General features: G+C 67.3%; 3 protein-coding genes across 8 annotated transcripts; 2 read left to right on the top strand and 1 right to left on the bottom strand.

Annotated features, from left to right (window-relative positions):
* Positions 1-75: 75 nt before the first annotated feature.
* TMC6 (transmembrane channel like 6) lies at positions 76-8835 on the top strand. 3 transcript variants are annotated; one of them, XM_042802659.1, is made up of 21 exons: positions 76-262; positions 964-1057; positions 1273-1391; positions 1722-1853; positions 1972-2130; positions 2228-2333; positions 2416-2512; positions 2603-2857; positions 3448-3638; positions 3725-3869; positions 4127-4282; positions 4436-4611; positions 4744-4825; positions 5173-5270; positions 5428-5523; positions 6270-6345; positions 6627-6757; positions 7116-7292; positions 7466-7544; positions 7704-7782; positions 8162-8835. In XM_042802659.1, exons 2-20 carry the CDS (start codon positions 1002-1004, stop codon positions 7773-7775), a joined length of 2403 nt encoding a protein of 800 aa, XP_042658593.1. In that variant the 5' UTR covers positions 76-262; positions 964-1001; the 3' UTR covers positions 7776-7782; positions 8162-8835. The 3 variants fall into 3 exon arrangements, with proteins under 3 accessions (XP_042658593.1, XP_042658592.1, XP_042658591.1); XM_042802658.1 differs by having other exon boundaries at positions 7659-7782; positions 8250-8835; XM_042802657.1 differs by having other exon boundaries at positions 7659-7782.
* A 928-nt stretch (positions 8836-9763) lies between these two features.
* ARL16 (ADP ribosylation factor like GTPase 16) lies at positions 9764-11443 on the bottom strand. 3 transcript variants are annotated; one of them, XM_042802492.1, is made up of 5 exons: positions 11342-11441; positions 11167-11225; positions 10644-10757; positions 10339-10454; positions 9764-10092 (listed from the first exon to the last, which is right to left on the bottom strand). In XM_042802492.1, the coding sequence occupies exons 1-5, from the start codon at positions 11427-11429 to the stop codon at positions 9921-9923; spliced, it is 549 nt and encodes a 182-aa protein (XP_042658426.1). In that variant the 5' UTR covers positions 11430-11441; the 3' UTR covers positions 9764-9920. The 3 variants fall into 3 exon arrangements, with proteins under 3 accessions (XP_042658426.1, XP_042658427.1, XP_042658428.1); XM_042802493.1 differs by having other exon boundaries at positions 10339-10424; XM_042802494.1 differs by having other exon boundaries at positions 10339-10757; positions 11342-11443.
* A 35-nt stretch (positions 11444-11478) lies between these two features.
* HGS (hepatocyte growth factor-regulated tyrosine kinase substrate) lies at positions 11479-22754 on the top strand. 2 transcript variants are annotated; one of them, XM_042802490.1, is made up of 21 exons: positions 11479-11592; positions 11790-11874; positions 12215-12290; positions 12777-12869; positions 14822-14945; positions 15937-15989; positions 16533-16601; positions 16808-16932; positions 17169-17247; positions 17335-17433; positions 17813-17908; positions 18260-18298; positions 18383-18526; positions 18680-18890; positions 19058-19230; positions 19353-19493; positions 19568-19745; positions 19825-19958; positions 20245-20361; positions 20469-20564; positions 22535-22754. In XM_042802490.1, exons 1-21 carry the CDS (start codon positions 11556-11558, stop codon positions 22640-22642), a joined length of 2277 nt encoding a protein of 758 aa, XP_042658424.1. In that variant the 5' UTR covers positions 11479-11555; the 3' UTR covers positions 22643-22754. The 2 variants fall into 2 exon arrangements, with proteins under 2 accessions (XP_042658424.1, XP_042658423.1); XM_042802489.1 differs by having other exon boundaries at positions 18677-18890.
* Positions 22755-22934: the final 180 nt, after the last annotated feature.

The raw sequence follows: 22934 nt of genomic DNA, 5'->3' as shown, positions 1-22934 counted from the left end.
GTCGGGCCGGGGCGGGCCGAGCTCTGCCCCGGCGGCACCGGCTCTGCCCCGCCCGCCCGCCGAGCGCCGCGCCGGCCCCGGCCCCCCGGCTCTGCCCTCCCTCCCCCGGTGCCGCGGCGGCGCGGCCCCAGCGCCGTGGGACGGGACGGGACGGGACAAGACGGGTTGCCGGCCGGCCCCACGCCAGCCCCACGCGGTTCTCCTGACGCGCTTTGTGCCGTGGGTCAGGCCCGAGCCCGCGGGCTCCCGGCGGCGGGTCCCGGTGAGCGCGGCCGGAGGGGGCAGGGGGGCTCTGCGAGCGCTGCTCCCGCCGCCCCCTCGCCCCGCACCGGGAGGGGGGCTGGGCTGGGCTGGGGGGTCGGTGCTACCCGCTGGTGGGTGGGGCGGCTTCGCACCCACGCGGGCCGCGGCGCTTGGCCGGTGCCCGGTGCGGGCGGAGGCGGCGGGAGCCCCGGGACGCGTCTCCGTCGGTTCCTGGTACCGGGGCGGGCGAGGGGACACCGGGCCGGGGGCGGGCGTGGGAGCTTGAGTCCGTCCCGGGAGGGCGGAGGGGGCGGAGGGGGAGGCGGGAGGGGAGGAAAGCGAAAGCGCCGGGGCACCGGCGGGAGCGAGGCAGCTCTCCCGCCCCGGGACGGCGCTGGCGGGGGGGGCACAGGGGTCGGTGCCGCGGCGGGGCCCGCCCGGTACGAGCTCCCCCCAAGCGGGCAGGAGCTGCTGAGCGGAGCCTGCGCCGCCTCCCCCACCATCCCGCCCTTCCTTCCTGCCGCCGCCGAGGCGGCGGGGCCTTAGCGCTAGTCCCGGGTTTAGTCCCGGGTTTAGCCCCGCAGCCCCCTGCGCTCCCACCTGCAGCAGCTCCGACTCCATCCCTGTCCCCAGGGTGGGCAGCACCCCGCGTGCCTGGGGCAGCCGTGGGTGTTGGGGTGACGTTGGGGCCGACTGACGCCCGTCCACTCTCTGTGACAGGGCAGCGGTGCTGCAGGGACCCCCTCGACCCCAGCACCATGTCCCAGCCGCCCTCCTTTGCCGTCCGCGTCCCCGAGGACACTGACAGCGATGGGTGAGTGTGGGCCTGCCCTCCCGCTGCCCAAACCGTGCCCCCGAGGGCCTGCAGCCTCAGTCACACGGGGCTGGTGGTCCCGTGGCAGGAGATCCAGCTGGCACCGGGTACCCGTGCCACGGGGCGGCACGGCCAGGCTTTGGACTGGCACCAGGGCTTTGCCACGGCCCCGGTGCCCAGCCCAGCCTTGGGTGAGCAGCTCTGTGTCCCTGCAGCCAGGAGCCGAGCCCAGACAACGAAGGAGCCCTGCACACCTCCTTCCACCAGCTCATCCAGGAGCAGAGCAGCTTGGTCGAGGCGGGTCTGGAGCTGGAGATGCAGGCGAGGGACAGAGGTAACGCGCTGCGGCCACAGCCGGGGTGGGACAGGGACAGTGTGTGTGCCCAGGGCTGTCTGCCATCCCAGACCCTGCCCGGGCCAGCTGGGGCTCCTGCTGAGCCTGCGGCCAAAGCGCTTGTAGGAGCCCGCTGATGCCTTCGCCAGCGCAGGCAGCAGGGCAGACCTGCCCCTGGGGACACGGAGAACGTCCCTGGAGAAGGGGGTGCTCCGGGGGGAGCGCACACCGGGGCAGGCACCATGCCAACACAGGGCAGCGGGGCCGCAACGACTGGAGCTGTGGGTGCTGCGGCTCTCACTGCCCTGCGTCCTGCCCTCCCTCTCTCAGAGCACCCGGCTCTCCTGGCCCCCCCAGACACCCGGGCTGTGGCGAGGTTGGAGCCCAGGCAGGGCGAGCAGCACCCCAGTTACTCCTCTGCCTCCCTGCGCATCCTCGCCAGCATGCCCAGCCGCACCATCGGTAGGTGCCACCGTCCCTCCTGCCCTTCCCCAAGCCCGGGAGCCCCTCGGGAGAGCTCCCCCCCCCCCCCTTGCTTTCCCGTGGCCGCCCACCCCCCCCGCCCTGCTCTCCCCCGCAGGTCGCAGCCGCGGGGCCATCATCGCCCAGTACTACAACCGCACAGCCCGGCTGCGGCGCCGGAGCAGCCGCCCACCCCTGCAGCAGCTCTGCCGCGCGGCACGGCCCAGCCTGCGCCAGTACGACCTGGAGACCGACCCTGCCACGGCCACGCTGGAAGGTGAGGGTCCCCTGGGAGTGGGAGCAGGCAGGGCAGGGCACTGTCCCCACGCCGGGTCCTGGCTGACCGCGTCCCGCTGGGCCCCTTGTGCCCCCAGAGAAGCGGAACCTGCTGGTGAAGGAGCTGCTGAGCCTTTCGCCCAGCCAGTGCAGCCACATGCTGCTCAGCGTGCCCCTCAGCCTGGCAGAGAAACGCGCCCTCCGGTAGGTCCTGTCCCGCCGGCTCCCACAGCCGGAGCCGTCCTGGGGCCCGTGCCACCCTCTGACATCCCTGTCTGCCGGGCAGGCAGGAGCTGAGCGGGCAGCGGGGGCCCCCGAGGCAGCACGCCCAGCACCAGCCCCCCTCCTCTCCCTGCGGGTGGTCCAAGGAGCACATCGTCCTCGTAAGTCCGGGGCCAGCTCTGCCCAGCAGCCATCGGGGGCTCCGGTGCAGGCTCCGGCCCCGGTGCTCTCTCCAGGCTCCCTCTCCCCAGGGCTGCCGGGGCCTCTGGTACAGGCTCCTCTCCCTGCTCCCCGCCGCGCAGCCCTGGCACTACGCCCTGAAGCAGATCAGCGGCCGATTCGGCTCCAGCGTCCTCTCCTACTTCCTCTTCCTCAAGACGCTCCTTATGTTCAACATCATCTCATTCCTCATCCTCCTGGTCTTTGTGGTGGCCCTGCAGGCTGCGTATCCCCCTGCCTCGGCCAACCCCCAGCCCTTCACCGGCCTCGAGCTCCTCACAGGAGCGGTGAGCACTGCCAGCACACCCGTGCCAGCGCATCCCTGCGCCAGGAGCTGCTCCAAGCCTGGGGCCCTGCCCTGCGTCCCCGCCCCATCCCTGCGTCCCCACCCCAGCGATGTCCCATCCCTGCGTCCCCACCCCAGCGGTGCCCCAGCCCCGCGTCCCCACCCCAGCTATGCCCCAGCCCTGCGTCCCCAGCCCTGCGTCCCCACCCCAGCGATGCCCCAGCCCTGCGTCCCCACCCCAGCGATGTCCCATCCCTGCGTCCCCACCCCAGCGATGCCCCTGCCCTGCGTCCCCACCCCAGCGATGCCCCAGCGATGCCCCTGCCCTGCGTCCCCACCCCAGCGATGCCCCAGCCCTGCGTCCCCACCCCAGCGATGCCCCATCCCTGCGTCCTCACCCCAGCGATGCCCCAGCCCTCGCACAGCCGGGGCCCTGGGAGTGCCAGTGCCGTGGGTGCAGGAGCGGGTGCCTGGTGCTGCCCCAGCCCAGGGCTCTGTGTCCCTGCGGGCTGGCGCAGTTGTGCCGGGCTGGGCAGGGATCCGCAGGCACCAGCGAGGTCACTGCAGGCCGCAGCACGCTCTTTCCCACAGGGCTACTTCACTCACTCGCTGCTGTACTACGGCTACTACAGCAACGTCACCCTCAACGACCCCTGCGCCTCCAGCCCCAATGGCAGCGCGTGCCCCCTCGCAGCCCCCCCGCTCCTCTACAACATGCCACTGGCCTACGTGTTCAGCGTTGGGGTCTCCTTCCTCGTCACCTGCATCCTGCTGGTGCACAGGTGGGTCGGTCACGCCGCCCGCACTGCCAGCCTTCCCCCCCCCCACACCGCTTCGCCCAGCCCTGACGCCCTCCCCCTCGCTGCAGCATGTCCCGCTCCTTTGGGGAGAGCTACCGCGTGGGCAGCTCCACGGGGGACTTGGCGACCAAAGTCTTCTGTGCCTGGGACTTCAAGGTGATCCAGAGGCGCTCAGTGAAGCTGCAGTGTGAGAACATCTGCACCCAGATGAAGGTGAGCTGGGCTGGCGTTGGCCCCTGCACACCCTGTGCCCTGCAGGTGAAGGGGTTGGCAGGAGCCAGCGCAGACCCCAGGGCCCAGCCCCCTGCTCCCACCCACTTCATGGGGGAGCCCTGCAGCTGCAGATTCCCCCCGACCCCAGCCCTGCACCAGCCCTTTCTCCATCAGCCCTCCGGGTCCCACCTGAGCGCAGCAGGACAGGCCCCCGGGCTGGGGGCATGTGCTGCAGCCCTGGCACCGCTCTCTCCCAGGAGCTGCTGGCGGAGCAGCGTTCCCGCTCGCGCTCCCGGAGCCTCTGCCAGCGCCTGGGCCACTCCGCGGTGCTTCTCCTGGCCTGGGCCCTCTCGCTGAGCACGGCGCTGGGCTGCGTGCTGGCCGTGCACTACTTCTGGGAGCACATGCACGCGGTGGGTGCCGCCCCTCGCCGCGGTGGGATCTCCTGCCCTGGTGCCGGGGGGCTGCGGTAGCAGGGAGGGGGGCCGGAGCAGCCCCGTTGCAGCCCCCCCACCCGGGGCGTCGGCGCTGGCTGCCGGCAGCTCACCCCGGTACCCGCTCGCCAGGTTCAGCAGGAGCACCGAGCGCGGGGCAGCGGCGAGCGGCAGCGGGAAGCCATCCTGCTGGTCCTGCCCCTCGTGGTGTCTCTCCTCAACGCGCTGATGCCCCACCTGTACAATTTGCTGGCGACGTGGGAGAAGCAGGACTCCCCCGTGGCACAGGTCTACGTGGCGATCTGCAGGTAGGCTGCCCAGGGCCGGGGTGGAGGGAGCGTCCCGCACCCCCATCTGTGGCGTGGGGGGAGGCTTTGGATGGGGCGCCCAGCCCCTCCCTCCCCAGGGCTCAGGGGTCCCAGCCCTGTTCTGCTCCCCAGGAACCTCATTCTGAAGATGGTGGTCCTCGGTCTGCTCTGCTACCAGTGGCTCAGCCGGAGAGTCGTCTGCTCCACAGAGGAGGTCGGTGCTGCCGTGTGGGGTCAGTGCGAGGAGCCGGCTGGGCCGTGGCATCGCGACCACCCCCGGCCTGGGGGGCGCGGAGCAGAGCCAAGGCTGCCGTGCCGGCACCGGCGGGCAGCAGGAGCGGGGGGTCTGCCGGACAGCACCGCAGGCACTCTCCGCCCCTTTGCTGGGGAGAAGGGGGCAACAGCCGAACAAGGGCACCCCAAATGTGGGGTGGCTGGGGAAAGGGGTGCAAGGGAGGAAAAGGTCCCCCAGCTCCTCACACCCAGTGGGGGCCACGGGGAAGTCATGGGGGTGGAGAGGCCTCACCGACTGCTTGATGCCGCCTTTGCTTGTCTCCCCAGTGCTGGGAGACGTGTGTGGGGCAGGACCTGTATCGCTTCGTGGTGATGGACTTCATATTCACCCTGCTGGACACGCTTTTTGGGGAGCTGGTCTGGAGGTAACGTGCCCCAGGAGGGGTCCCCCCGACCCCTGGCACGGCCCTGGCTCGGCACTGCCCTGGGGCACCCAGGCTCTGCTGCCATCTGAGGGGGAAGATGGGGTGCTGAGCATCCCCCCCAGCAGCGGTGTGGGAGCAGAGCTCTGCTCCTTCCCAGGCTGATCTTGGAGAAGAGGCTGAGGAGGAGGCAGAGGCCCGAGTTTGATATTGCCCGAAACGTGCTGGAGCTGATCTATGGGCAGACCCTGACCTGGTGAGACATCTCCTGCCCAGCGCAGCTCGTTCCTCTGCTGGCAGATGCCTCGTGGTCCCCTGGGAGCCTTGCAGCTGGCAGGGACCAGGCACAGGGAGCTGCAGATTTCACTAGTGGGGTCGTAGGAGACCCCCCTCCAGCCCCACCTGGGTGGGACGAGGGAGGTGGGGTGGCCTGGCAGTCACAGCCCGTGGTGCCGGCACCTCAGAGCCACAGAGCACGGGCTCACCCGGGAGTTCTGGCTTTGGTGGCAGGGTGAGAGCCACGGGGGTCAGCCGTGGAGCATCCCGATGCTGGTCCAGCATCCCCCACCCAGCTGGTCCCCTCCGGAGCTCTGGGGAAGGAGCAGGCTCTGGTGCACACCCCTCTTGTTTTTCCAGACCACAACGGCACTCGCTGCTCTGAGGGGAGCTGCTCCCTTCCAGCCTGGCTGCTCAGGCCCCTGCTTTTCCACACACCCCCACACTGCCTTTCTGCAGCCCCCGGATCTGCTGCCCGAGGAGGGGACCCACGCGTGTGCTGCTGCGCTCCCCCTCGCAACACAGCTGGGAGCTGCAAAGGCCACGGTGGCCCCGGGGTGGGGGTCAGCGAGGTCCGGGGCTGCGCAGCAAGCCTGGCACGGGACGTCGTGTCCTTGCACTTCGCTGTATGAAATCCTGCCCGCTGCCGGTGTGGGTGCCCTGCCGCTGCCCCCAGCGCTGGCCCAGACCCGGGACCAGCTCATCTTCCCCTCCCCTCTCTCCCAGGCTGGGCGTTCTCTTCGCACCCCTCCTGCCAGCCGTGCAGACGCTGAAGCTGCTGCTGCTGTTCTATATCAAAAAGGTGTGAGCCGCCCCCCGCCCTCCCCACCACCGCTCCCGGAGCGTCCCCCCACAGCGGGCAGCCCCGCGGTGACGCCGTGCCCGGCTGCAGACCGGCTCTGCCACAGCCGAGGTGCCGCACCACACCGCGCCGTCCTCACGGGAGTGTTGCTGGGGACGGGGTGTCCCCAGGCTCGCCCAGCTCCCGGCGGGTGGGAGGGATGGGTTGGGATGGCGGGGTGGGGGCAGCTGCCCCGCTTGCACTCATGGGGCCGCGGCACCACGCTCTGCTCCTGCCTGCAGACCAGCCTGATGCAGAACTGCCAGGCCCCCAGCAAGCCCTGGCAAGCGTCTCACATGAGCACTGTCTTCATCACGCTGTGCTTCCCGTCCTTCCTGAGTGCAGCCCTCTTCCTCTCCTACACCATCTGGTCGTGAGTACCCACCAGACCACGGCTTGGGGCAGGGAACCGCCGGCTGCCTGGAGAAGGAGAGAGACTGGGGGACAGCGTGCCTCGCTGGCCCTGGCGGCACGTGGAGCACGTGGTGCCCAGCACAGGGCTGTGCCGCGCCGCTCTGGGCAGGGAGCTGCTGCCCAGCTGCTGGTCGTTGCACAGAGCGTAGCAGCGGTTGGGCTGTGCCCACTTCTCCCAGCTGTTCCCAGATGTTCCTGATGCAGGACAAAGGGATGAGGACCCCCTCGTCCGGCCACTGGGGAGGCTTCATCCCTGGGGGTGGTGGCTGTTGGGGCTGCCCGTCGCTCTGACCAGCCCCATCGGTCTGTCTGCTCAGGGTGCGGCCGTCAGAAACCTGTGGTCCCTTCCAGGGACTGGAAACCATCTACAAGTCAGCGAAGACCTGGGTGCAAGTGCTGGAGAAGTCCAGCCCAAACATCGCCTGGTTTGCCTGGGTGCACCAGCACCTCGTGGAGAACACTTTCCTCCTGTTCCTCATGTCCGGGGTCCTGCTGTGAGTACGGATCCGAGCCTGAGGCCGAGCCCCGGGCCCACGCTGTGAGGGTCCCGCAGAGACAGCCCTGGGAGCTGGGGTGTCACACCAGAGCCCTGCACCCCGGCCCGGTGCCAGGAGCACCCCAACTTCTCGCCCTGGTTAACACCACCCCATCCTGCCTGCCGTTGCAGAGCCGTGATCTACTTCAACATCCAGGTGGTGAGAGGGCAGCGGAGGATCATCCGCCTGCTGAGGGAGCAGATCGCCAACGTGCGTGAGCTCCGCAGACTGCTGGCAGCCCCGGCTGCTCCACACCCCGGCGCAGCCCTGGGGGTGCCAGATTCGGGCTGTAGCCCCGACAGCGCTGCCACCTCGGGCGTGCAGGAGCACGTCCCGGGGCTGCTCACTGCAGTGTCTCTGCTGTTGCAGGAAGGGGAAGATAAAACATTCCTCATTCAGAAGCTTTACTCCGTTTATGAGCAGAGAGAGAGACGCGCCTGAGTCCCAGGTGAGGCCTGCGGGAAGGGGAGGGGGGGCTGCCGGGGTGCTCGGAGCTCGGCCGGGCACGAGGACATTCCCGTGCTCCGTCCTGGAGCAGCACTGCCAGGGCCAGCCCCGCTGCAGTGGGCGCAGGAGATGGTGGGGTGAGCCAGGCCTTTCGTTTTCCATCGCTCGGCTGGCACCAGCGGCAGCGTGGCTGGCTCAGCCGGCGGCTGGGGGTGCCGGGGTGATGCCCGGGCTGCCCCCCGTACCCAGCCTGTCCCGGGGGACACTGGATCCCCGGTGCTGTTGCGGCCCAGGGATGGCACCGGCTGCCCGCAGAGCCAGCGCAGGGACAGGGAAGGGGATGGGGACGTTTCGAGAGCTTCCTTCCTCTCCACTTTCAGTGTGGGGCGGTGCTGCCTGCCCCCAGCAGCAGACACTCGGGGTCTCAGGGACTGCATCTCTCCTCTCCGTGTCGGACTCTCCACGAAGGAGCTGGACAGGACCAGACTCTGCTCGCAGCCAGGGACTGGATCCGGCCATCTGTCTGAGCCGTCGCGGCGTGGCACGGGAAGCAGCCGGACTGCGGGGTGCGGGGGAAGATCCTCTCCTGTGGGTTGCAGCGGCCAAGGACCCGTTGGGATACATGGTCTGGCAGCTCCGCGGGGATGCTGTGGCACAGGAACGTGGGTGCTCCCACTGCCCGGAGCTGCTGGGGACGCAGCAGGACCGGGCCCAGGACTGCCATCGCGTCCCAGGGCACTGCTCTGTGCAGGGCTGGCTCGCCAGCAGCACCCTTCTCCGTGGGTGGTTACTGTTAGCAGAGAACAGCTCTGGGCTGTTTTCAGAAGCCTCCAGAGACAGTGAAGCTTTCTGGCTGGAGAGAACCTGCAGCCCCTTTTGCACTGCTCATACCTTCCCCACGAACGAGACCACGCGGGCCCCCCGCCGCCGGCCAGGCAGCCCTGCGGCACACTGTGCCTGCCCGCAGGACAGGCTCAACAAACCCACCATGGTACTGAGGAACCTGAAGGCTCTGGCTCCCTGCCGACCTGGCCCATTAAAGAGTGTCTGCGCAGGAGGGCTCCCAGCTTGTCTGGAAGGGGGCGAGCAGGTTTGGTGCATCAGTGCTGGTTCGGGGTGGTGGCTCGGCAGCTGTGGCCGGGGCTCCCTGGCACTGCCTGCCCCGGGAAGGGCCCAGCTCAGCCCCCACCGCAGGAGCAAGGACCGGTGCCACCTCATCACGGCTGGCCCCAGGAGCCACCACAGCCCCCGGGAGCCGCTCACCGTCGCAGTGTGGTGTCTGCAGCCCCCAGAGCTGCTTCCACCCCCAGCACAGTCAGCAGCCCCCAGCCCGGGGAAGCCGGTTGCCGCCGCGGCACAGCACCGACAGACCCGGGGAGGGTTGTGCCGCAGCGTGTGCCAGGCCCGGGCAGGCACACGTACCCCGGTGACATGGCACTCGTGCCGTGGGGTGAGGCAGCTGCCTGCCCAGCTGGGCTGTGGGCGCAGGACGGGTTATCGGTGTGGACAGACATGGGGTATCAGCGTGGGTGGGTTATCGGTATGGACAGACACGGGGTATCTGCCCAGACCCTGCGCGAGTGCTGGGGAGCAGCCGTGGGCTGGCACTCGCCACAGCTTGTGAGATGTCCCCAGCTGAGGCGCCCCTGCGGCTCAGCCTGCCCTGGCTCCTGACACCCACCCAGGTTCCCCAGTCACCCCCCCGTGCCTTGGCTGGCACAAGGCCCCCGAGGCCAAAGCCGCTGCCAGGACCCCCTCCCCCCCGCCTGCCTCCAGCGCAGGAGTTGTTGCCAGCCCCTGCCCTGCTTAGCCCAGCCCAGGCACCGCTGCACCCCCAGCCCCACCGCCCACGACCACCCCTCCTGTCCCCAGAGATGCCGCCATGGCCCTACGCCAGCACGGTCCGGCCCCGGAGGCTCCTGCTCGTCTCTCCCCCAGAAGAGCTGGGAGTCCCACCCGAGCGCAGGGCAGCCGCCAGCCTGGACAGTACGGTGGAAGTTTTACTGTGCAGTCTCACGGGGATCCTGTCCCCCCGCCAGCCCGTGACCCTGTCCGGGCCCCGCTGCCAGCCCCACACAGGGCAGCTGCTCGGCGGCCACCTCCTTTGGTGACGGGGCTACCGCAGGCGCCCGGGCAGGGTCAGCGGGGGCCCCCGAGGGTGGCCCGAAGCCACTGCAGGACGTCGGCCAGGCCAGTGCCGTCACGGGCGCTGGTGTCCAGCGTCGCGATGGGCTGCGTGGCGCAGGAGATGATGTCCTGCATGCGGAACAGCGACTTCATCTCCACCAGCGACATGTAGCAGGGCAGGTCACTGCGGGGGGGGGGCGGGGGGGGCTCATTAACCCCCCGCAGCAGCTCTGGGGCCCAGCCTAGCCCCCGGCTTGGGGGTCTCCGCAGGCCCAGCGCATCAGGGGAGCGCGGCAAAGTGTGGCTGCCGCCCCCCGGCCACGCCAGGCTTCCTGCTGTGTCAACTGACGGAAGGGACGCGGGAGCTGCTGCAGACCCTCAGCGTGCCTCCCCCGTGCGGGCTGACCCCCCCCCCCCACGGCTTCCTCACATCTTATTGAAGAGAACCAGCACGGGCACGGAGGCGAGCTGCGCTGCGGAGAGGACGGACAGCAGCTGGGCGCAGGACGAGGAGACCTGGGTGGGGTTGGCGGCGTCGACCACGAACTGGAAGAGAAGGGAAAGTGGGGGTGCCCGGGGGCGGCCCCCCCCCCAGCCTGGCCGGGCACAGCCGCGGCGAAACCGCGGGGGGCCAGCGCCGGCCCCCCGCCACGGGCAGCTGCCCGGTGCTCCCCGGGGGCCGTGGCTGGGGGGGGGTCCCCGCCGGCGCGGGGCCGGGGTCCCGGGGCCGCTCACCAGGAGCGCGCCGCAGTCGCCGTAGTAGCCGTGCCAGACGGGGCCCATGCAGCCGCCCAGCTCCCGGAGCGTCACCCGCCGCGGCAGCCGCAGGTCGGTCAGGTCGGTGCCCACCTGCGGGACGGGCGGCTGGGCTGGGGGAGCCCCGGGACCCCGCACCCCCGGGACCCCGCACCCCCGGGACCCCCGCACCCCCGGGAGCCCCGGGACCCCCGCACCCCCGGGAGCCCCGGGACCCCCGCACCCCCGGGAGCCCGCACCCCCGGGAGCCCCGCACCCCCGGGAGCCCGCACCCCCGGGACCCCCGCACCCCCGGGACCCCGCACCCCCGGGAGCCCCGCACCCCCGGCACCCCGCACCCCCGGGAGCCCCGCACCCCCGGCACCCCGCACCCCCGGGAGCCCCGCACCCCCGGGACCCCGCACCCCCGGGAGCCCCGCACCCCCGGGAGCCGGGACCCCCGGGACCCCGCACCCCCGGGAGCCCCGCACCGGCTCCGCCAGCCCCGCCGGGCCCTGCCTACCGTGGGCAGCGTGGCGGGGGGCTCGCCCAGCTCCGCCGGCCCGTCCTCGGTGCTCAGCTGTGCCGCGCGTTAAGGACACGACGGCGCCCGGGACGGGGACGCGGACACACGGGACCGACCGACCGACCGACCGACACCCCCCCGCCCGCCCGGGACCCCCCGGTGCCCCGGATATGACGCAGCCGCCGGGCCAGGAGGCTCTTCCCACCGCCCGCCGCCCCCAGCAGCAGGCACGTGCGCGCCGGACGCCCCCCGCCCGCCATCCCGCCCCGCCCCGCCCCGCCGGAAAGCGGCCACGCCCCCACCGGAAAGCGGCCACGCCCCCGGCGGAAGCCGGAAGCGGAAGCGCCCGCGGAGGGGCGGTGGGGCAGTCCGGGCCGGCGGACGCGATGGGGCGCGGCGGCGGCACCTTCGAGCGGCTCCTCGGTACCGGCCGCGGCCTCCCCGGGGCGGCGGCGCGCCGGGCCTGACGTCACCGAGCGCCCTGGGGCGGCTGAACGCGAAAAGCTGGCGCGTTTTGGGGGGGGGGGGAGTAAAAAAAATGAGGGTTTTTATCCCCGAGTGCGCGGGTGCGGAGCGGCGCTGGCCCAGGCAGAGCGGCCTAATCGGTTTGTTCCTTGCAGATAAAGCCACGAGCCAGCTTCTGCTGGAGACAGACTGGGAATCCATCCTGCAGATCTGCGACATGATCCGCCAGGGAGACACCCAGTAAGTGCTGCCGGGCGAGCGGTGAGCGCAGCTCCGCTCCCTCCGGCGCGGGGGCTCGGAGCCCCCGGCCCGCGGTGGCGCGTGGCGTGCCGCCCCGGTACACCCCGGGGTGCTCCCCTGCGCCCGGGAGTTGCAGGTTACCTCAGGCCTGAAATCCTCGGAGAAGCTCAAGCCTGAACGTGCTTCCGTCCCCAGTTTGCCTCGGGAGAATCACACAGGCCACCAGCTAATTAGCTGCACCCTCGTGTTGGGGTGGGGGCTAGGGGGTTGGCAGCAGCAGGCAGAACCTCCCCTCGGATTCCTGATTACCTGAGGTTGTGTATTCTCTTTTCTTACCCAGAGCAAAATATGCTGTCAATGCCATCAAGAAGAAAGTCAATGACAAGAATCCCCACGTGGCACTCTATGCACTGGAGGTAACGTCAGCCCGAGCGCTGCAGGGCCCCGGCTCACAGGCCAGGCAGCTTCCCCTCTTTTATGAACCGATCTGGGCTGCGCAGCCTGCCCAGCGCTCCCTGCCCACAGAGCGGCTCGGAGTTCGCCTCCTCCTGGCTCAAGCACAGAGGTTTCGTGACTGATCAGCGGGACAGGGGTTTTGTTCTTTGATTCTGTCTCAGAGTTAGGAACGGGCAAAGCTGGAACCTGAGACGCTGTCCCCAGGCGTCTGTCTCTGCACGGCAGAGGTACAACGGCCACCCTGCCGCTGAAGCGTAGCTCACTCTCCACCGTGGTGGTGTGGATTTCTCTGGCTCAACTGATGCCGCCCTAACGCGGCTCGTTGCTTAAATAGTGCCCCCGTCTTGGTGCGCTGGCTGCAGCAACCTGTAATGTCTGCTGGGACTCATCGCGGGCCGCGGAGGGGGAAGAACGTGGCAGACTAATGCTGTCCTTTGCCCTTCCAGGTCATGGAGTCGGTGGTTAAAAACTGTGGCCAAACAGTCCATGACGAGGTGGCCAATAAACAGACTATGGAGGAACTGAAGGAAATACTCAAGGTAAATGTATCTTCTCTTACCATCAGTTTTCGAATGATGTTGGAAAAGAAGCAGCAGCAGGAGAACACGTGTCTGTCCTCTCTTTCATTCCCTTTGTGTAAGGAACAGAAGGGAAACTGTTTAGAAATGCGTTTCAGAAAAGAGCAAGCTGTATTGCATGATATGGAGGGATGAGTGCAGGGAGCTAAGGAGCGCCTGCTAGGGAGAGAAGATGTTGTGAAAGCAAGGGTGATGCGTGGCTACACTGTGAAGGGGTAGGAATATGCTGCAGAGGCCTGGACCGTTTCACAGTAAATGCTCCTGGTTGCATCGCTTTGCTTGGCTTGAGACAGAAAAGGAAAACAGAAGTAATGGTCTGGCAGGTGCACGAAGGACCTGAGCAGCGGTGAGGTGAAATCCCTTCCCATAGTACAGTATGAGACACACAGGAAGGTGAGCAGCAAGGTGAAAACCGGCACAAACTTCCTCTTTATTGTGGCCATTTGGCTGCCCTGTGGAATTGTCTGAGGAGCTTTGCAGGATGTAGACCTGGCTGTTTTCACTGACAGGCCGTTGTCGCAAGCTATCCCTTGCCTGTTTGTTATAGCAAAATGCCTGCAGCAGCTCCAGGTGTCCTTGCACTGGAGACTTCCACAAGTGAAGTGGAAATGGGACCGTCTGTCTCCAGTGCCCAGGCGAGAGCTTATTGGAGTAGTGCTGTTCCTTCCTCACAGCCTCTGTCTTCTGCTGGAAACAGATGACCAGATGACCCAGATACTTGGTGAATGAGCTGGGCGAGTCCCATCATCTCACACACCGTAGCAGGGTGTCTCTCTGCTGTCGTCCTCCTGCTAGGGCTGACTCAGCCTCCATGCAGGATCTTCTGCTGAGATAGGAACCCTGCGGCAATGTGACGGCCAGGTGTGGTAGCACAGCCACTCTGAGTGCTGAGATCAGATCAGGAGATTTTGTGGTTCTCTCCAGTCCTTGTCTGCCTTGGTATTTTCATTACTGCTGCAGACCCACTCTCCTACGCTTGAAACTTTGCTGCTTGTCAGTGCTGGTAAAATGGTCTTGGGTCTGATGATGTGCGGAGTGCAGGATTTTGCCAAGCCTTCTAGCAGTTTGGCGCTCCAGGAACTGTCAGGAAGTCACGCTGTGTGGGCTGAGCTCTCAGCTGAAATTGGAGCTTGACAATGGCCCTCCGCTTCCTGGGGGATTTCTGGAGCAACCGGTCATGTGAATGCGTGATGACTCGGTCAGCTGATGACAGGGCTGCTCTGGGAGGCTGGCTGGGATAGGAACAGGCTTGCCAAGTTTCCTCCAGCTCCTTGAACTGTGATACAACCACCCCTGCCTCCAAAGGGCAGGCTTCCCAGCTGTCCTTACTGCGTCACATCCCGAGACAGCTTTGGGTATTCCTGGGCAGGAGTCTCAGGGCTGGAGGTGCTGACACCTGACACTGACACCCTCCAGACACCCTGAAGCCGTGAGCTTGCGGTGCCCTGTCAGCGCTCGGGTGAGGCAGACTGTGCTGTTCCACCCAGCAGGTAGCTGTAGGTCCCGCAATTTTCTGAGTGTGGGACGAGCAGCTCTCGTGAGGAACTGAACAAAGATGTTGGGCAGGCCGGTGCTCGTGCCCTGCCCCGGGGAGGGGGTGTGCAAGTCTCTGTGGGTGTTTCCTCAAAGCATGGTAACCGCACCTCTTTTCAAGTTGGTCTCTGCTGCTCTGGAGGATGTTTTCTTGTTTGTGCTGGAGCAGGGAAGTGGGGAAGGTGAAGGAGTATTTAGTCCTTGCTATGAATTGTCCTTATTGAAGCTTTCTGACAGTTCTTACCTTGCACAAATACTCTGAAGTCTCCCTTTCCCAGAATGGTATTTCTGGCTTCTCTTCTGGGGGATTCACACCACCCTTTGGGTTTCAGGGCCTTTTTCTCAGATGTGTTTTTTTTGACTCCTCCCTTTCTGTGCAGAGGCAAGTGGAGACAAGTGTCCGCAGTAAGATCCTGTACCTTATCCAGGCCTGGGCTCACGCCTTCCGCAATGAGCCCAAGTACAAGGTGGTGCAGGACACCTATCAGATAATGAAGGTTGAAGGTGAGGACTCTGTGGGTAAAGGTGGGTGTACAGTTGACCAAGCAGCTCTGCTCTGGAGCAGCCTTGCAAGAGAAGGAATGGGTGTCAGGGTGCTGCCCGGTGTTAGCAAAATCTGGACTTGCCATACTAAGCTTTCTCTTGGTGCCTGATACCTCGTGAACCTCTTGGAGTGCCCGAGTCCCACTGCAGAAAGAGGACGGCCCCGTTGTCCCAGGATCAGGGGCTGCCTTGCTCCTGGGCCTGCAGCCCAGCCAGCAGCTAAGTGTTGGCAGTGACACCTGAAAAGCAGGAGCTGCGAATGTTCTTCAGGCAACTGGCAGCAAATCAGCGTGTCCTCTGGGAGGGGATTTGCAGTGGGGCTGTTCCTTCCTCCCAGGCTTTCGTTAGTACTTCCAGGATGGGTCTGTGCTCCCGCTCTCTGACAGAGTGTCAGTGTGGTGCCTTCCCTCTCGTCCCGGGGATGGCAGCGTGCCCTGCGCGGGAGGGGACGCGCTGCTGCCTCTGCCTCTTTCTGTGCACCAGAGCCTCCACGGGCAAAGCCTGGGGGCCCCGGTCCCCCGCCGAGCCGGTGCGGCCACACTCTTGGCATTCAGGAGGTGAGACTCAAAGCCCTGCCTGCCCATGGAGTGAGCTTTTTTCACCCCCATGCTGAGTTCAAGGTCTTGAGAAATAAGCCTTATCCAAAGGGCCCCGATGTCCCTTACAGGTGTATAAGAGAAACCAACAGGGCATTGTCCTGTGCATTTGAGAGCGTGGCTGAGAGCCCAGTGCTTCGCAGACAGCAGCCAGTGCTGTGCGAGCCTTGTCCCTGGGCCTCCTGCAGCAGGAGGATCACTGTTAGTTGTGCCAGAGTAAGATCATGGGCAGGGCAGGTGTGCTGAGCTGGGTCGGGTGCGTGTGGCTGGGACCTGCGGCACGAGGCTGTGGGTGCCGCGGCCTCGCCGTGCCGGAGGAGCCCTTTCACAACGGGATGCTGTCGCTTCTCCCGCAGGCCATGTGTTCCCAGAGTTCAAGGAGAGCGATGCCATGTTCGCTGCAGAAAGGGTGAGCTCTGCTGGCGGGGGGGGAGTTGGCACCGCAGCGCAGACCTCGCGCTCCTGCCCTTTCCTACTAAACCTTCGGCTCCTGCATTCTTCCATTTCATGCAGACGAGAGGCCTTGCTGGGTACCTGCTGCTCCCAGCTGTCAGGCGGGCAGTTCTGGGGTGGTGTACAGCAATTCAGCCTAAAACTACCAGATGGAGGGGAGAATTGACCAGGACAGGGAGTTAGTCTCATCTTGCCCCACTCGGTGGCCTTCCAGAAGCACGGCAGTCTGAGCATGGCAGCAGGGCACTGCTAAAGCGATTGCGGTGCAGACACGTTCCTGGAAAATACCTTGCTGACTGGGGAAGCATCACAGTCTGTGGGAACACGAGAGGAGATAGCTTGGGGGGATTAATATTTCCTGTTGAGATGCAAATGCTTCCAGTCTCCCCCATTCGTGAGGGCGCCTTGGCTAGCCGTAGGAGCCCCTGAAAGGCTCAGTGGGGACACTCTCCTCGAGGCCCTCCTCCCCTCCTTACGCAAGTTCCCTTAACCCCAACAGGCTCCGGACTGGGTCGATGCTGAGGAGTGTCACCGATGTCGAGTGCAGTTTGGCGTTATGACGCGGAAGGTGGGTGCTGCTCCTGCCCCTCTGGGTTCCCCGGTCCCACGCAGCCCCCCGGGACTTGCAGGATGCCCTGAGCCCGTGTGGGAGTGTGTTGGGGCTGGACCGTGCTCCCTGGCCCCTGACAGGGAAGCGCCAAGAGCGTCCAAGTGATGCTGTCTAATGGTGAAGGAGTGTCTTGCTACTGCACTGATGTCTTCGATCCTTTGCAGCATCACTGCAGGGCCTGTGGGCAGATCTTCTGTGGCAAATGCTCCTCCAAGTATTCCACCATCCCCAAGTTTGGGATTGAGAAGGAAGTGAGAGTCTGCGAGCCCTGTTACGAGCATCTGAACAAGTCAGTACCCTTTGTGGCGTGTTTCTTTGCCTGCAACAGCTGGGACTGGGGGGAGAAGCTTGGCCTGGAGCCACCTTTCTGCAGACCAGAGCGAGGGTTTCCTGAGCTGTGCGGGCTGGGCTGGGTTCCCTTCCTTCCTGGGATCGGGGCTTACAGCTGCAGTGCTGTGCAGAGCTGGGGCTCCAGAGCGGAGGAAGGAGCACTCAGTCTGCACTGTTGCCTCTTTCTGACTCCAGGAAAGCTGAGGGTAAAGCTGCTGCCACCTCCGAACTGCCCCCAGAGTACCTGACCAGCCCCCTCTCTCAGCAGTCCCAGGTGAGTGGCAGCCCTGGAGGTGATCTGGTGATCCTGACCTGCGTGTCGATCCCTTTACTGACCACCTCCTCATCCTCCCACTTGCAGCTGCCCCCAAAGCGTGACGAGACGGCTCTGCAAGAGGAGGAAGAGCTCCAGCTAGCTATTGCCTTGTCTCAGTCAGAGGCCGAGGAAAAGGAGAGAATGGTTCGTGCCCTGCTTGGCATTGGGAGCGGCGGTTGCCGTACAGCCCTGATGTGCTGGGCATCCCCTAGCTGTGTGGTAACAGATCTCCAGGCATGTCCTGGCGTGAGCGAGTCACAGGGTCTGTGGAACAAGAGGGTGGAAGTGGACTCAGGCACATGCTGTGCTGAAGTCCTGAATCTTGGAAGCAGGCTATGCCCAAGCTGCAAGCCCTGTGGCACGCCGGCCTGTGGGAGTTGCTCAGAGCGTCAGGCTGGGTCTGCCAGCCGTGCCTGGCCATTGCCAGGAGCCTCGCCCACCCAGTGTGTCCAGCCTGCTGCTGACTGGGTGATTTGGAGGAGTCTGGACAGTCCCTGAGTTGACTGTTTTTTCTCTTTTGCAGAGGCAGAAAACAACCTACTCCATGTACCCGAAGGCTGAGCCCACACCCGTCACATCATCAGCTCCCCCGGTCAGCACACTCTATTCCCCACCTGTGGTACGTTCACAGGAGCCCCTGAACGTGGAGTGGCTGGATGCAGGACCCTTCCCTAGCCTGAGTCTGCCCTGCTTGGGTCAGATTTAATCCCTGTTCTGTGAGAAAAGATTTGCCCCGTTCAGTCCCTTGCTCTTTCACAGCACGAGGTCTGTACTCGGGTGGCATTTCAGTGCCTCCGCTGCTTCCCGCAGCTGCGGCATGTGTCTGGCTAAAGGAGACAGCTGTCCCCTTTCGGTGTTTTGGTGCTCAGCACTGGTGGCTGTGCGTGGCCAGGTCTGCGCAGGACATCTGTGTGGGAGCCATGAGCCTCTGCTTTCTCTGAACCGGCTTTCCCTGTCTGTCTCTTTCCAGAATTCCTCTGCTCCCCTGGCTGAGGACATTGACCCGGAGGTAAGGATCCAGGCCTTACGAGTCCACGGCACAGGCTCACTCCCAGCGTGGCCGCGATGCTCATCTTTCTTCTCTTTCTGGCAGCTGGCTCGGTACCTGAACCGCAACTACTGGGAGAAGAAACAAGAGGAAGTTCGCAAGAGCCCCACCCCGTCAGCACCTCTGTCCCTCTCAGAGCCCGCCGCTCAGCCTGGGGAAGCCCACCCTGCCCCGCTCAGTGTTGTTGAGGTAAGAGGGGCCCTGGACCTCTGTCTGGCAGCTTCTGAGGGGTGAGAAGTGCCCGGCTCCTTCTCCCAGCCCAGTCATGCCGCTCTGCAGGCTTGCTGCTGGCTCTCGGCACGGTGGAGTTGAGGCTGACTGGCTGCCCTGTCCTTCCAGCAGCAGTACCAGAACGGCGAGTCCGAGGAGAACCACGAGCAGTTCCTGAAGGCGCTGCAGAATGCGGTCACCACGTTTGTCAACCGCATGAAGAGCAACCACATGCGGGGCCGCAGCATCACCAATGACTCCGCTGTGCTGTCCCTCTTCCAGTCCATCAACAACATGCACCCCCAGCTGCTGGAGCTGCTCAACCAGCTGGACGAGCGCAGGCGTACGTGGGAGCTGCCCGGCCGTGGGCATGGGTTGGAGCGGGCGGTGGCGGGGGCTTCCCCCAGCGCCCGGGTTCGGTGTTCCCGTCAGCCTCTCCGGAGAGAAGCCAGGGTGGTCCGAGCGCTCTGCCCCAAGGGGGTCCCTGACGCTGCCTCTCCCCCTCCCCAGTGTACTACGAAGGCCTGCAGGACAAACTGGCCCAGATCCGGGATGCGCGTGGGGCTCTGAACGCGCTGCGGGAGGAGCACCGGGAGAAGCTGCGCCGTGCAGCTGAGGAAGCGGAGCGCCAGCGCCAGATCCAGCTGGCCCAGAAGCTGGAGATCATGAGGCAGAAGAAGCAGGTGAGGAGAAGCGTTTCCAGGGCACTCAGGGCTGCATCCGCCAGCGGGCCTGCCTGCACCGTGTGCCCGCCAGCGGTGCCGCGGTGTTGTGGCTTCTAGCCATCACGGCGCTGTTCCCACAGGAGTACCTGGAGATGCAGCGTCAGTTGGCCATCCAGCGCCTGCAGGAGCAGGAGAAGGAGAGGCAGATGCGCCTGGAGCAGCAAAAGCAGACCATCCAGATGAGAGCCCAGATGCCAGCCTTCTCGCTGCCTTATGCCCAAGTACGGCTGCCGGGCCAGAGACCCGCCAGGTGCCAGGGAACAGGGCCTCAAGCTTGCTTTTCTTCCCTCAACAGCTCCAGGCCATGCCCGCAGCCAGTGGGGTGATCTACCAGCCCTCTGGGCCCACCAGCTTCCCCGGCACCTTCAGCCCGGCGGGCTCCGTGGAGGGCTCTCCCATGCACAGCGTGTACATGAACCAGGCAGCACAAGGGGGCACGGGGCCGTACACCGCGATGCCCGTCGCGGGGACAGGTACGCGGGCGAGCTGATCCCCCGTGGGCGGAGGCCGAGCGCAAGGTGGTTGCTTCAGCCTCTGCTCTCTCTGCCCCAGATCCCAGCATGGTGAACGCCTACATGTACCAGCCCGGGGCCGGCGGCGGGCAGGCGGCTCAGCAGGGGCAGGCAGTGCCCACCACCACACCGGCGTACTCGTCCTACCAGCCAACTCCGACGCAGGGCTACCAGGCACGTGAGGGCAGAGCAGCCCGTGGCTGGCTGGGGTGGTTCAGCTCCTCTCCCTGACACGGGATCGCCGAGCGGGAGGGAGAAAGGGCCAGTTGCTCCCTGATCTCTGGATCCACTTTCACTGCGGAGTGGGTTGGGGTCAGCCGGTTCTGGGCTCCCCGTGGCGTGGAGGGAAGATGACAGGCTGGGCTCAGTGGCATGGGGAGAGTGGTTGCTGGTCCTGGGGTGTTGGTTGGAGGGGAACTGCCACTGCCTGCACCCCCTCTCACCAGCCTCTCCTCCCCAGAGTGCAGCCTCACAGTCGCAGAGCATCCCGGCCATCTCCCAGGCCCCCCAGTCGGGCGCCATGGGCTACATGGGCAGCCAGTCGGTCTCCATGGGCTACCAGCCCTACAGCATGCAGGTGAGTGCTCCCAGCCACGCCGGCCCCTTCTTGGGCACAAGGGGCAGGTGGGTTCCAGCCCCCCGGAGCCTTCCTGCCCCCCATGACAGCCCCCCTTTCCCCCCCAGGGCCTCATGTCCACCCTGCCGGGCCAGGAAGCCGCGCTGAGCAGCCTGCCTGCCCAGCAAACGTACCTGCCTGGGCAGCAGCCCCTCTACCAGCAGGTGAGGGCTGCCGGCCTGGGGGGAGGGGGGGGGATCGGGGTCCCCAGGGCAGGGATCGGGGGGATCGGGGTCCCCGGGTGGGGTCAGGGTCCCCAGGGCAGGGATCGGGGGGATCGGGGTCCCTGGGGGGGTCAGGGTCCCCAGGGCAGGGATCGGGGTGATCGGGGTCCCTGGGGGGGTCAGGGTCCCCAGGGCAGGGATCGGGGGGATCGGGGTCCCTGGGTGGGGTCAGGGTCCCCAGGGCAGGGATCGGGGGGATCGGGGTCCCTGGGTGGGGTCAGGGTCCCCAGGGCAGGGATCGGGGTCCCTGGGAGGGTCAGGGTCCCCAGGGCAGGGATCGGGGTCCCTGGGTGGGGTCAGGGTCCCCAGGGCAGGGATCGGGGTCCCTGGGTGGGGTCAGGGTCCCCAGGGCAGGGATCGGGGTCCCTGGGGGGGGGTCAGGGTCCCCAGGGCAGGGATCGGGGTGCCCGGGTGGGGTCAGGGTCCCCAGGGCAGGGATCGGGGCGATCGGGGTCCCCGGGTGGGGTCAGGGTCCCCAGGGCAGGGATCGGGGTCCCTGGGGGTTCAGGGTCCCCAGGGCAGGGATCGGGGTCCCTGGGGGGGGGGTCAGGGTTCCCGGGGCAGGGGTCGGGGTCCCTGGGGGTTCAGGGTCCCCAGGGCGGGGATCGGGGTCCCTGGGGGGGTCAGTGTCCCCAGGGCAGGGATCGGGGGGATCGGGGTCCCCGGGTGGGGCCATGGTCCCCAGAGCAGGGATCGGGGTCCCTGGGGGGGGTCAGGGTTCCCGGGGCAGGGGTCGGGGTCCCTGGGGGTTCAGGGTCCCCAGGGCAGGGATCGGGGGGATCGGGGTCCCCGGGTGGGGTCAGGGTCCCCAGGGCAGGGATCGGGGTCCCCGGGGGGGGTCAGGGTCCCCAGGGCAGGGATCGGGGTTCCCGGGGGGGGGTCAGGGTCCCCAGGGCAGGGATCGGGGTGCCCGGGTGGGGTCAGGGTCCCCAGGGCAGGGATCGGGGTCCCCGGGGGGTTCAGGGTCCCCAGGGCAGGGATTGGGGTCCCCGGGTGGGGTCAGGGTCCCCAGGGCAGGGATCGGGGCGATCGGGGTCCCTGGGGGGGTCAGGGTCCCCAGGGCAGGGATCAGGGGGATCAGGGTCCCCAGGGCAGGGATCGGGGGGATCGGGGTCCCTGGGTGGGGTCAGGGTCCCCAGGGCAGGGATCGGGGTCCCTGGGGGGGTCAGGGTCCCCAGGGCAGGGATCAGGGTCCCTGGGTAGGGTCAGGGTCCCCGGGGCAGGGAACGGGGTCCCCGGGGCAGGGATCGGGGTCCCCGGGTGGGGTCAGGGTCCCCAGGGCAGGGGGGGGGGTCAGGGTCCCCAGGGCAGGGATCGGGGGGATCGGGGTCCCCGGGTGGGGCCATGGTCCCCAGGGCAGGGATCGGGGTCCCTGGGGGGGGGTCAGGGTTCCCGGGGCAGGGGTCGGGGTCCCTGGGGGTTCAGGGTCCCCAGGGCAGGGATCGGGGTCCCCGGGTGGGGTCAGGGTCCCCAGGGCAGGGATTGGGGGGATCGGGGTCCCCGGGTGGGGTCAGGGTCCCCAGGGCAGGGATCGGGGTCCCTGGGGGGGTCAGGGTCCCCAGGGCAGGGATCGGGGTCCCCGGGTGGGGTCAGGGTCCCCAGGGCAGGGATCGGGGTCCCTGGGGGGGGGTCAGGGTCCCCAGGGCAGGGATCGGAGTGCCCGGGTGGGGTCAGGGTCCCCAGGGCAGGGATCGGGGCGATCGGGGTCCCCGGGTGGGGTCAGGGTCCCCAGGGCAGGGATCGGGGCGATCGGGGTCCCCGGGTGGGGTCAGGGTCCCCAGGGCAGGGATCGGGGGGATCGGGGTCCCTGGGGGGGGTCAGGTTCCCCGTGGCAGGGATCGGGGTCCCTGGGGGGGGGTCAGGGTTCCCGGGGAGTGCATTCCCTAACAGACCTGCCTCTTCTCTTGCAGATGGCACCCGCCGCAGGGCCCCCCCAGCAGCCGCCGCCGCAGCCGGCGCCCACCCCGGCGCAGCCGCCCCAGGGCAGCGGCGAGGCCCAGCTCATCTCCTTCGACTGACGGCGGCCTGGCCGGGCGCGGGGGGTCCCGCGTAACCCTGCTCCTCACCCCGCATCCCTCGTGTCCTTCACCTCCTCCCCCCGCCCCCGCCCCGGGGCTGCGGGCGCGCTCGGCCCCGAGCAGCCGGGCGGTTCCCCAGCCTCGCCCGGCCCGGCGGGGACCAGCGCTCCCGGCGCCCGCCCCGCGCTGCCCCGCACCCCCTTCCCCTGGCCGCGCCTCTCCCCGTCCCCGCGGGTCCCTGCCCGTTCGCGGCGGGGCGGGGGGACACCGAGCGCGAACGGTGATAATAAAG

This window comes from Tyto alba, unplaced genomic scaffold, assembly GCF_018691265.1.
Source record: "Tyto alba isolate M040663 unplaced genomic scaffold, T.alba_DEE_v4.0 Super-Scaffold_39, whole genome shotgun sequence".
NCBI lineage: Eukaryota > Metazoa > Chordata > Aves > Strigiformes > Tytonidae > Tyto > Tyto alba.
This window is presented reverse-complemented; position numbering and strand designations above follow the sequence as displayed.